Here is a 12,525-nt window from a genome sequence, read left to right on the forward strand (position 1 = left end):
TATACAGGGTGGGGAAGGCGCGATGCATTCCTGCGGCCTGGGCAGAGTCGCTTCGTTGGTACAATTGCATCATGAATGCACTCGATGACGGGCGTTTGACGCGGGTAGGCTGCTAGTCCAAGGAATCGGCTCGGGGAAACCAGAAAAGAAATGAAGATGAACGGGCACCATGCATACGACGAACAGGAGTTGTCTCAGGGTCGCTGGCAGGCGTTCTTGAGACGTGAACAGTGATGACTGCCAAACTCCTGGGGCTTGGTGAACTGCTTCTCGAGACGCGAACGGTCATCGTCCCAAGGTCCTGGGGATTGATGAGTTACCCAGTGACGCAGCCGCCTTTATGTCGGCCACTAGCGCTTCACGCACATGGATTTGTGTATGTCGCGCAAAGCCATGCCGGCCACCAAGCGGTGGTGTCTGCTCACCCAACCTCCGAGGACGGGAGCAAATAGAGTCTCTCCACACTCCATGTCACCCACGTCCATTGTTCCCACTTCTACTTGACTATGAGTACCGACGAGGGAACCAGCCCGGCCTCCTTGAGCGTTTTGGACATGTCTAGATCCCCCTCAAACGTCTGCTTGGGAAAGGTGGTGGAGAAGCTCGACACGGCCTTGCCCGTCTCGCCCTGCACCAGCTGCGCCAGCTCAAACAGGGTCGTCTCGGCCGGCAATGTCTTGGTCAGGTTGCCGGAGCCGGTTTGGAGCCTCAATCGGGCCTCGTTGCGGTCGCTCTTGGGCTTGAGGGGCGCCGCGACTGCCGGCTGGGAGGCGGGTGATTGAGCCTCGGGGGCCCTGCCTTCGCGGGCGGCCTTGGCCTCTTCTGCCTTGCGGCGACGCTCGGCCTTGTCAGCCTCGATCTTGGCCTTGATGCGCTTCTTGGCCTCGATGTCTTCCTGCTTTTCCTGGCGCTTCCGGGCGGCCTCCTTGATCTGCTCTTTGCGTTGAACCTCTTCCTTGGCCTCTTGAGACTCTTTGGTGGCTTTTTGGCGGATTTTCTGCGGCCGAGTCAGCGAAAAAGTCCTCGAGACAGGGCTAAGGGATGTAATAATGATGGTGGAGGCTTACCTCGTTGCGCTTCTGCTCTTCCTTGTCCTGGACGGACTGTGCGGCCTTCTTGGCCTTGAGCCGCTCCCGCAGCTCCTCGAGCCTTGTCTGCTTCTCTGCGTCAGTCAGAGGGGCGATTTCCTCGGTCGATTCTGAAAAGTCGGTATGTTCTCTACGTGACGGGGGTGTCAGCATGGTAGTGGCGTGTTCTCGGGAGAGGGATTTTTAACGGACGTCTTCGTGGCATGGTAGCTGGCCAGGTCGGGGGTGCGGAAGCGTTTGCCACACTCGTTGCAGATTAGCGAGCGAGCCTGGCCCGTCTCGAGCTCCGCAATCTTGGCCTTGGTCTCAGCCTCGTCTTCGTCCTCGTCGTTTGCCTCGACGGCCTGAATCTCATCCAGCGGCTTGTCCTGGTTATCCTCGAGCCACTGGAGCGCGCCCTGTACTGGAAGGCGACGCTGTGAGCATGAAAGCTGTGGCTGAGAGCTGGGGAAACCTACGACCGCCCGTCTTCTTGACGGCAACCTCGGCGCGGGCCTTTTCGAAGCCCATGTCGAGCAGCTGCTCCAAGTCGGAGGGCATCGTGGCGGGGGTGGCGACAATGTGCGTAGGGGATTGCGGGATCAGAGACGGTTGATGTCAGTGAGGTGGCGGACGGCGCGGGGAGCAGACACCTGGTGGGGTCGACGGGAGAACAGCATCAGCGACGCCCTAGCGGCGGGATGACGACGGAAGCAGCGGGGGATGGTTCAATGGCGAAGACACAGGCAGCGTTGAACAGCGCAGAGGGTGAGGCAGAATGGAACTGGAGGGCAAGGTCGTTGACGGTAGATACGAAGGGACAAAATACAGCACTGCGGCCTCTGAAGGTCGAAGCAGGCAGGCGACGTCATCCCAGCGTTTCCTCGCAAGTGTGCTTACGGAGTACGGGCGTGCCAGCGCCTCGAACGGAGGGCATTTGCAACAAAGCGTCACGACAGTAGATTATAAATGTCTCTTGGGTTGACTTCTGGAGCAAGCAGACAGACGCAATGAGGCATTCGTCCACGCGGCCAGCACCATGCCATTCATTCATTACCTTGTGCCGGGATTACGACAGGTTCAGCACGGCGGTTATCCATTACTAAAGCCCCCAGTACTGGTACTGGTACTTGCATATATTAGGTACTGGTCACATTTGGCCTCCAGCCATGGCAGCAGCTCCCTTGCTGCCCTGCGGTGTGGCCGACACACCGGACTTCCCCCCTCGTCGTGGCCCGACAACCTGCTGTGACACCTGGAACTAGTGGTTGGCTTTTAGCGCCTGTAGCACTTGACGCTGTGCCGCTCCGAGCTCTGGCGCAGCACAGGCCCTTCCATCTTCCCCCCTGGCTGGCCAGTGGCAACTGAAGGTACATGTACATGATCCGTGGCAGCCTACCTGGCCTGGCCTGGACCTCAATCCGCACCTCGTCGCTCAGCCTGACTTGACTTCGCACACGTCGCCCTCTCCACCTCTCCGCCTCAGATACCGAACTATCCTCTGTTATCCTCTGCTATCCTCAAAATCTCCTGTTCAACTCTTCCTCGACCGCGCGCAACCCGGCAGGCGCCATCCCCTACGTCTCTTGCTTCGTCGCTGCCTTCCCTTTGTCGCCGCTTTATCCGTCCTGCCGTTTTCTCCATTGGGCCTCGACCACCCATCCTCGTCCACCACCCCTTACGTTCCCCCACGACTCCGCTCCTCGTCATATCCACCATCGCGAGCTGCGCCCATCATGTCGGTCAACATTGAGCCTCAGGAGCTTAATTTTCGGCGTACGTGTGCCCGACCTGACTTGACTTGTACCGCAATCCCCTAGTCAGAAGAAGCGCCTTGAATTGACGCCCGCTGGCTCCCCCACCGCAGGTCCCTTCACCGTCGAGGTTTCGCAGACCTTAACCATTAAGAACCCGACATCGACGCCTCTTGCCTTCAAGGTCGGCCCTCCTGAATCAAACTTCCCCGCTGCTGTTCCTCGACCTCGCGCTGACACCATCCATAGGTCAAGACGACGGCTCCGAAGCAGTTCGTTGGCCCCTTGCCTCGGTGCCTTCAACTTGCGTGTCCGTGCTCTGACTGTCGATTTTCCCAGATACTGCGTTCGACCCAATGCCGGCCGCATCGAGCCAGGCCAGGACTTTGACGTCACGGGTACGCTCATCCACCACGCCTCCTCCTTGAACGTTTCGTGGCTAATGCAGCGACAGTCCTCCTGCAAGCGATGAAGGCGGATCCTCCGCATGATACCAAATGTCGAGACAAGTTCCTCGTCCAGTCGGCGCCCATTACGTCCGACAAAGATTTTGCAAGCATCGCTTCCGTGGTCAGTGACATGTCGCTCGATTTCCCACGCCGTCGCATGTCTAAGCTGACAATGGCCCCCAGCTCGAATCGACGGACAAGAGCCATATTCAAGAGCGAAAGATCCGTGTCAATTGGATGGCCGCCAACGGCAGCCATGACCAAGCTTCCGCTACCGCGCAGCCCGTCATGGCAACTCCCAAGAGGCAGTCGATCGTCAACGGGGTAAGTCGCCACACAGTCACCGCCGGCATTGCGCATGCAGTGCCGCACGTACCAGCCGACGCTGACTCCCCCAGCGAATGAACGAAACCCCCGAGGCATCGCGCACGTACTCGTCTCCCAAAACCAATGCCGACTCGACGCCCGGCTCTGCCCCGCCTTCGTACACACCTGAAGACACCCGAGACGATGACGACGGCAAGTCGGACCGTCCCAAATCGGCCGTCTCCCAAGCCGTCACGGCCGTGTCCGACTCCGCCCAAGCTACTTACGAGGAGCTCAAGACGAAGCTGGCCCAAGCCGAGGCTCAGGTAGTGATGCTCAAGGACAGCGGGCTTCGCCAGCGCAATGTCAAGACAGCCGGCGGCGACGAGAAGCGGGCGAGCGGTCCCGTCACCCAGGCTGTCAAGCAGGCCGACGGTGTGCCTGTACCAATTGTGGCGATTCTCTGCCTGCTGAGCTTTCTCCTGGCCTACTTTTTCTTTTGAGACCAATCGGATCGAGTTTGAGGCGACCCAGCTACACGACATTTCACGAGAGAAAGTGCGAGCGACAGTTGGAGCTCCGAACTACAGCGGCAAATGGAGCTCATCGTCGCCACTGCACTTCTGATGATGAGGAATAGAGCCACAACGAGTACTTGACGAGGGATTGCCAGCGGATTGGGGGCACACTGGAAACCACCTTGAGCGTGGGCCGTGGCCCGCCAAGAAGAAGAAAAGCAAGGGGTGAGAGGACGGGGACCTGATGGGGCTTGGACGGCGCTTTGGATGAGCTTGTTTTGAGCAACGTATGTAGGATGGCGCGGTGCGCAGAGACGTGTCTCGAGACCCCGTCGAGCAGAAAGACGAGGCCAGCATGAGCACGCGCACGCGGCACCGGCCTCGCGGACAACAGCAAGTCGCGGGCACCGCAGCGGTCTTGTGGTGCCGTGTAACAGCTACATACGCGCGCTGATTGTGCAATCGTCTTAGGTCTATGTTTTTCCTGCATTATAGGGAACTAGAGAAGTCTTTTAATTCGTCTGTCTTGATTCTTTGCAGTGTGATTGCTTGTGCGTCTCAAGGCCGTGTCCAATCTAATTTTACATGGGCGACCGAGAAGCATATCAGACAGCGTCCTCCCTGCATTCGCCATCCTTGCATTCTGCCGGCCAAAGTTTGCCCAAACGCCGACGACGTCTCATGATCAAAGGGAGAGAAGATGTACGACAGTCGACCACGGCACGCCTTTGCATTGATCGAGGTGGCGAGTTGATGACATGGGCCGTGTGCCCAAGGCGAGGAACACAGAAGAATAAAACTTTACCCTGGCCATGCCATTGCGGCATTGTTGCAGCAGAAGCACAGCAAAAAATGGCGGGCAAGAAGGCCATGGCCCTGGTTGGGTGCCCACCTAGGCCTGAATCTCCGACTCCTTCCAGTTGACGGCGCCGCCAACGACGCGGCCGCCGTTCTTGCGTTTGACGCGGCAGCTGATGCCTACGTTTTCGTCCCATATGAAGCGCCAGATGGCGTAGGACCAGCTCTCGTGGCGGGGCAGGTCTTGGTAAAACTCCTTGGCCACCTCGTAGACGGCGGGCAGGCGGGTCCAGGGCACGGCGGGGAAGTCGTGGTGCTCGTTGTGAAGGCCGACATTATACGTGAACCAGTTGAGGGGCCCGTAGTAGGAAAAGGTCTCGGGGACGGGGATGCGGTTGTCCGGGTCGCGCTGCGACGTGGTGACCGTCTCGTACACGTAGTGCTCGGCGATGAAGTGGCCGGCCAGAGGATGGAGGCTACCGGCGAGGAAGGAGGAGAGCAGGAGGTAGGCGAAGGCGGTGGGCGAGGCGAAGCGGATGAGGGCAAGGTCGAACGAGACCTGGACGAGGATGTTGAGGTAGTGCACCCAGGTAAAGGGGATGCGGTAGACGGCCATGGGGCGGATGGCGTAGAAGAAGATTTGAAAGGTGCAGAAAAAGGCCTTTCCGAGGATCGAGTCGAGCACAAAGGCCTCGAGGGCGGTGGGAAGATCCGTGTCGAGGCCGTCGACACCGAGAGACTTGTGGTGGGTGAGGTGGTAGGGCTGTAGACTGTCAGCAAGAAGGAATCAACGCCATCGGATCAGAAGAGCGCACCCGGAACGAAGCACTGTAGGGGATGCCTATGGGCAGATTGGCGACAATGGCGAGCAGGCGGTTGGCGAGCGGGCTCCTGAACGCCAGGTTGTGCGAGATCTCGTGGATGGCGAGGAACAGGTTCTGGTTGGCGGTGGCGCCGAAGACGTAGGCGACGGCCCAGAACTTGAGGGACCAGAAGGGGGTGGCGTGGAGAGCCCAGGCGAGCAACACCTGGAGGGCGACGACGCCGGCGACGACATACTTTGTCAGAGGCTCGGGGCCGCAGAGCTTTGTGATCTGGGAGCAGGAAATATTAGCTCTTTCCTAGGTCGAGGGGGGCGAGGGGAGGCAGAGCAACGGCTCACCTCGGGATGGGCCTTGATGATGGCGAGGCGGCGCGTCCGATGGGGCTCCTCGGTATACGTCCAGAAGAAGTCGTGCTTGGAGCCGGCGTCGTCCCTGGCAGCCGGCTTGGGCGGCTTTGTGACGGTGGCAGAAGACGACGAGGCCATGGTGCTTGTCTACCCGCCACGCTCGATGGTCGTCGATTGAGAGTGGAGGGGACCCAAACGGCTTGTCGTGCCGGATATCAAGGCTTGGGGGGAGAAGATGCGACGGGCCTGCTGGCTATGGAGAGCGTCTGTCGCATTGGTCCAGCCAGGCACGAGATGTCGATGGGAAAAGGGCGGATGGGAGCGAGAGACGGGTGGTGACTTTTCTTGGAGGCGCACAGTAAGGTTGCGCTGCTGTTGAACAATGTAGGTGGGGATTTCTCAGGGGCCGGAGGGGCACGTTTTCCTCGAGTGGCAATGTCGACCTGGATAGACAGTACATATATTGCCTGCTTCTTTGTAAGCTTTCAAAAGTACATGTACATGACCGGACTCAAGAGGGGTAGGGGCTCTCGGTGGCTCAGCGAGCGGCCGCTACTGCCCTTTTGCTGGTTATCTTGTACGTGTACTACGAACGGCGGCTCTGGGTCCTTGGTGTATCTCGATGTAAGAGACAGGCGCCGAAGTACAGCAAAGAGTAGGGATCAAGAGGTACACTTTTCGTACCAGCTACTTGTTGGAAATGCGAGCAGCAACGGGAAAGCTACGTGCCGAGGAGGGGCGGTCAGGCCACCGATGGTGCCAACAAAAAAGCCAGCAGCAGCAGAAAGACGAATCAACGCATCTCGGATCGATGCCACCTGGTCTTGGGAAGCCAGTCTCGTGCACGTCGAAACCCTGTCATCGCTACGCCGGAAACCTACAAGTCTACAAATCCACAAGTGCTACGGTCCTACAGATCAAGGTTTCGGGGAGGGGGAGAGTCCATCGCAGACATGGGCAGTCGACGGACGTCACGGCCTCGCGCAGAGTGCCGCCTTGCGGAACCTGCCGAGTGATGCCGTGGCTGCGTGGAAGAGAACGCCGAGTACATCTCGGCGCGGCAGCTTGGTCGCCCTGACGCTCGCTGCCGCTGCCGGATATACGATTGAGCTGAGTCGTCGTTGCCATCGACAGCAACGACTGCCACTGAAGTGTAAGATATCTCGAGGACCGCCTTGGGCCCCGGGTTCCCTCTTTTCCCTCCACCTTCTTTGGTGCCCGTCTTCTCAATCTCTTGATGAATCCGGGCTTCCCTTCCCATGTCATGAACCGAATCGCGGGCGTCGCTGTGGAATGTCGCCACCTTTCCAGACCAATTGCCCCGATGGCGCCCATGCCCGTATCGGGTGCGCAAGCGACAAAAATATGCACGAAAACTGGAATACAAACACGTGATCGAGTCTCGTCTTCATCATAACCCGTTGCTCTTGCACGAAAACACACCCCCGACCTCGCCCGCGTGGAAGGAGTCGATGATGCCCTGCACGCTGGCGTACGTGCCGACGGTGAGGAAGACAACGCCGGTCAGGATGATGACGACATTGAGTGCCATGGACAGGTAGTCGACAATGGGGCGACGCTTGCGCCCGGCGTCGCGATCTGCGCGGCGCATGCGGAAGTAGGCGACGCCCCAGAAGATGAAGCCAAACCAGCTGTCGAAGAGTGAAGACATGACGGACAAGACTGTGTTTGGGTGTTAGCGCCTCGCCATCAGCTCCCGTGGGGTTCGTCTAGTAAACCAGGACTCACGCGATGAGAAGAAGGGAATAAGCTGCGAGATGATAAAGGCCAGGATCCAGGTGACGAGCAGGATGCCGCCCCAGGACCCCCACCCGACAATGGTGTGGTCGTTGAGGTGGCGCGAATTGCGGAAGACGCGGAAGAAGACGAAGCGCGCCGTGACGGACGCATAGAGGCATCCCAAAAAGATAATGGTTGGGACCATGAAGGAAAAGGAGATTTTCTTGTACAGCTCATCCAGGGAGCCAAAGGCCGGCGCCTTGACGTACTGGTTGCCGGTAAAGGCATAGATGACGGCGCCGACGATGCTGAAGGTGATGATTTCTGCGATTGTGCAAGCCCAGAGGGACTTGGGGAACTCGCTGCGGACTCGTCAGCCATGGTGCAGGGTAGGACAGGGAGTAAGACTAACCGCGGGTCGCGCATCTCGGCGATGAAGCTGGGCAGGGTGATCTGGCCAATGAAGGTGTAGCTGATGTTGAGAAAGGCGGCCATGCCCTGGACAAAGGTGGTGCTGTGGACGGGGATGGCGGTGACAATAGGCTCGCCTTTGAGGGGGGTGAAGCCGGCGGGCCTGCCCTGGATGCCGGCAAAGACGGTTGCGAGGATGACGGAGATGAAGGTGAAGAGAGCCGAGGCGGTGCCGAGCTTGGACATCATGCTAAAGGTGCGGGGCAGGGAGGCGAGCCAGCAGATGACGGTAACGGCGACGGAGAACTGGACGGTGCGGCAGCCGGCGACGTTGTCGGACCGGGTCATTGTGTTGAGGTACTCTGCGCCGACGAGGACGTGGAGGCCCTGGATGAAGGTGTTGTTGAGGACGAACATGACGGCGGTGCCCCACCAGGCCCAGGTCTTGCCCCAGAAGAGCATCTGGCCGAGGTCGCAGACGTCGCGGACCTCTGGGTGGCGCAGGCAAAACTCCCAGAGGACGAGGCTGGTGTAGAGGACGATGCCGGCGACGACGACGGTGAGGATGAGGCCGGGGACGAGGCCGAGGAAGCTGTAGGACCAGGGGAAGCTCATGATGGCGAGGCAGATGTACTCGCTGAAGAGCAGGGCGGCCGTCTTCTGCCAGCTGCAGGTGCGGTACTGGATGGACGCGCCGTTCTCCGACGCCAGCTGCTTCTCGAGGATGGCGGCGCTCGAGTCCTCGCCGTCGTCGGACATGACGCCGGCGTCGTCCTTGAGCCAGTCGGGCAGCGGGGCGATGCGGGGGCCGATGGCGACGGCCTTGCCGCCAAAGACGGAGGCCAGGCAGCTGGCCTTTTTGATCTCGGCGGCGAACTCGGGATCATCGTGGAGGTGGTCGGCGCCCGTTTTGGCGGGCAGGCCCGACTTGAGCGTTTCCGACCCGGCCATGGCGGCGAGTGGTGCGGCTGGAAGAAGAAAGAGAAGGGAAAGGAGAAAGAGAGCAGAGGGTGTCTGTCCTGCGGGTCCCTTGCTGGTATAACCACTGAATTGCTGTTATCGCAGGACTGCGGTTTTTCATGGACCTGTAGTTGATGCAGGATCGGGGACGGGAAATGGGGCGGCGGGCTGCCTTGAAGTAACTTGTAGTTGAGGGCTTGCACGCAAGTGAGGTCAAATTGCGTGCCCAAAGCAAAGGCGAGCTATAATGATGGGCCACCAATGGATTGAAACACCGGTCGGCGGTCTGCTGGTGTGTGCTGTATGTGCTGTAGGGCGCGCTGGCGCAATCAACCTTGTTCTTCCGGGGGCGGGGGGGCCTTGGGGGTGAGGCGAAGGTAGAACAATGTGTGTGGGGGTGGGAGGGAAAGGGAAGACGAGGACGAAGACGAGGGAGAAACGAGACGGAAGAAAAGAAAAGAAACAAGGGCAGGACCCGAGAAGAGAGGATGCGAGCAAGGTCGAGATGCGGCTACATCCCTCTTACCGACGGTGTGATGCTTGATTTAGCCTCTGTCTCGTAACATGGAAGCACACAATGGCCGGCTACAGCTGGAGTACAGCTGGAGACGAGGACGCTTTCGCACAATGACGTCTACGGCAAAGAGATGCTTCCGGTGGAGGCCGCCGCATAGAGGCTGTGCTAGTGCCGGAGTATCCTTTATGCAAAAACTGTACTGTAGAGTACGAGCAAAGGGGGCCCAGTCTTCAATCTCGCCCCTCGGCCGAATGGGAGCGAGGCGGCTCGAGCACACCATCATTTCATCATGACGAACCGCGACTAGCAAGTACTGAGCTGCAAGTAGCAGCGATACTGGCCTTGGGCCTCGGTAATCGCGCACACGGACTGCTGTGGGCTTTGCGCACGCCAATGCACATGCAATGCACTGCTTGTACAGGTGCCTGCCTGCCTTTCTCTCGCCAAATAGCTACCTAGTAGGTAACTAAGGTACCTAGGGTAATGAGCAGAGACAAAAGACAAGACATGAGACACGAGTGCAAGACGGCGCAGATGCAGACGGCAAGTACCGCGCTAGCGCTTATTGCTGCTTGTGCGCCGGCGTCCCGGTCCTGCTTCCGTTTTCGTAGGTACCCGCGTATCTACGTATCCCCCGCACCGCAAGGACCAGCGCTGCACGGAGAATCCCCAACGTTGGACGTTGGCCAAGAGCGCTCGACTTTTGGTACGAGGAAAAAGAAAAGAAAAGGCACGTCGAATCGTGCTCTGACACGTGAATGCAAGCAGCATCAACTGAAATCTGGACCCTGGAAGAGCCGCAACTCCCCTTGCCCTTGCAGAAGCAGGCGGGGTACCATCGGGGGACCGGTTACATAAGCAGACATGCTGCACGTACAGCACCTACCTCGGAGGAGCCGCCAATTGCTCCTGACGACATCAAGCCTGCTGCTGCACATGGCCACGCCTCATCGTCATCACGTCTGCTGTAGCACATGGCCGCGCCTCTGCCGTCCACTGGACCTCGACTCCTACAGTGCAATTCCTCCAGCTCCCCATTGGCGGCTTACGTCAGCCGTCCATCGACGCCCCTCGGCCGGCCCGTGTCCTGCCAGCCTGCCTCGTCTCTGCCGGTGCTCCTTGGTGCTCCTTGGTGCCTCTTGGTGCCCCTTGGTGCCATCTTTGCTTTGCTGCATTGGCGCCGAGGACGAGACTACAGACATCTCTTGGCACCCTCCACGCACTCCCAAGGCCTTTTCCTTCCCTCATGATCCCGTCTCCTCGCCCTCGGCCTCCCAGCTCCTTCTCTGCATGCTCGTCCCTGAAACAGGACCAGCTCGGCACTTCGTTGGAAGCCCAAGCTGATTACCCTCGCCCACAGTATGTGCCTATGTTGCAGCGTGTCTGCGCTCGTGCCACTGTGTCCCTGATTTCTCTCACGCCTCCTTCGTAAACGAAAGCCCGTCCATCAAGTCGTCCAAATCGCCTTGGCAATGCTTGCCCATATTAGACGGCATAAAAGAGCTGGGCAGCCCGCCCTCGCCTCTAATAAATTGACGCGTTTAGGTTCGTAGTCGGCTCCTGCTGCTTGGATTGAAGCGCTCGTGAATGCTCGCCGTGGCCAAATGCAAGTCACAACAACACTGGACAGGGAACCATTATCGCAAATTAATCTTCCTATATTCATCTTCTCTTAATCGCCTTTTTTACTCTGCCATGACTTCTGGAGACTACTCCTGACGCGTGCGCCAGAGAAAAAGCAGCCGCAGCATGCTCTGCCAACAGCAACTTGCTGCGCGTGGCATTCACCCGCCACGCTTCCCCAGTGGCTGCATCTTCCCTCAGCACCGCATTATCAACAGCCTCGGCAGCAGCATCACTCGCGCATCAACTTCAGGCACTCAAAAAGGCCAAAAAGAGGGTTTGCACGAGCAAAAGTCCCAGCAAAATTTGAAAATTTGGCAAAAGAGTTCGGGGCCCGTCGGTGGCCCCTACATCTCTGCTGATCGGTGTTGCTCCCTCGGGGGATCGAACTGCTGCCTCCGCTCGCTCGCTCGATCGGGTAATATGTTGCCATTTCCCCGAGCAGTTTGACCTGACCGCTTTCCTTGCGGCGCCCCTGCTCTCCCGGTAGATGGTCAGTTTTTTATCGTATATAACCCTTGGGCCGGTGCGCGCACGTGCGAGGCGCATACGTCGAGGTGCAGGACACTTGCCCGCGCCTCGGCCTGTCTCTTTCCAGATGCTGACACACTTGTGATCCGCCAACATTGTGTTGAGGGCCAGCGAGGGAGCCACGATGTTCCTGACAACGGCCGACACAACAACCGAGCCGCAAGGTATGAGTAGATCGAGATGGTGTCATTAAAACACGGGAGTCATATTCCACGATGGAAGAATGAGGAACAGGCCATGATGGTGCATTGCGTCCAGTAGGTAGTAGTCTGCTGTGTGGACGGCGCAACGACGCATCACTTGATGCATTGCTCCAGAGGAGCGTGACGTGCCCATGCTTCATAGCACTGAGGCTCCTCGCGATGCGCCCGCGAGCGACGCTCGGTGTTCATGCGCAGCAGCACATGGTCTCCGTGGAAGTGCACTGGGGGTGCAGTCAATCTCCGGGTGATTCTCGGCTGTCGTCGTGCTTTTTGTGGGGCGGCTGGAAAGCTGTTCAGAGGCCACTGGACAGCAGCGACGGCCATGACGCAGCGCCAGGGTATAAGTGAGGGAGGGTGCTGGTGGAAGAACTGAAAGACAAACGCAAAGGCATCGATGCGATGCAAATGGCATTGCAGAGTGCGCAAATAGAGAGCCAAGCCATGGCTAGGCAAGGGAAAAGATTTTGCCTCATGGTC

The 12,525-nt window shown here is 58.8% G+C and overlaps 4 protein-coding genes across 4 annotated transcripts; 1 reads left to right on the forward strand and 3 right to left on the reverse strand.

Annotated features, from left to right (window-relative positions):
• Positions 1-496: 496 nt before the first annotated feature.
• Positions 497-1,628, reverse strand: HRG_10781 (UBX domain-containing protein; the record flags this gene model as incomplete). The annotated part of the gene is made up of 4 exons (XM_044869251.1): positions 497-997; positions 1,068-1,218; positions 1,281-1,491; positions 1,547-1,628. 4 exons carry the CDS (start codon positions 1,626-1,628, stop codon positions 497-499), a joined length of 945 nt encoding a protein of 314 aa, XP_044715600.1.
• Positions 1,629-2,803: 1,175 nt separating this feature from the next.
• On the forward strand, positions 2,804-4,079 carry HRG_10782 (MSP (Major sperm protein) domain-containing protein; the record flags this gene model as incomplete). Its single annotated transcript, XM_044869252.1, has 7 exons — positions 2,804-2,843; positions 2,935-3,005; positions 3,071-3,093; positions 3,161-3,219; positions 3,270-3,391; positions 3,454-3,594; positions 3,669-4,079. The coding sequence occupies 7 exons, from the start codon at positions 2,804-2,806 to the stop codon at positions 4,077-4,079; spliced, it is 867 nt and encodes a 288-aa protein (XP_044715601.1).
• A 907-nt stretch (positions 4,080-4,986) lies between these two features.
• Positions 4,987-6,201, reverse strand: HRG_10783 (fatty acid desaturase domain-containing protein; the record flags this gene model as incomplete). The annotated part of the gene is made up of 3 exons (XM_044869253.1): positions 4,987-5,655; positions 5,708-5,986; positions 6,055-6,201. The coding sequence occupies 3 exons, from the start codon at positions 6,199-6,201 to the stop codon at positions 4,987-4,989; spliced, it is 1,095 nt and encodes a 364-aa protein (XP_044715602.1).
• Positions 6,202-7,474: 1,273 nt separating this feature from the next.
• HRG_10784 (transmembrane amino acid transporter protein) lies at positions 7,475-9,165 on the reverse strand (the record flags this gene model as incomplete). Its single annotated transcript, XM_044869254.1, has 3 exons — positions 7,475-7,746; positions 7,813-8,165; positions 8,216-9,165. 3 exons carry the CDS (start codon positions 9,163-9,165, stop codon positions 7,475-7,477), a joined length of 1,575 nt encoding a protein of 524 aa, XP_044715603.1.
• Positions 9,166-12,525: the final 3,360 nt, after the last annotated feature.

Source organism: Hirsutella rhossiliensis (assembly GCF_020360975.1).
Source record: "Hirsutella rhossiliensis strain HR02 chromosome Unknown scaffold00017, whole genome shotgun sequence".
Taxonomy (NCBI): Eukaryota; Fungi; Ascomycota; class Sordariomycetes; order Hypocreales; family Ophiocordycipitaceae; genus Hirsutella; species Hirsutella rhossiliensis.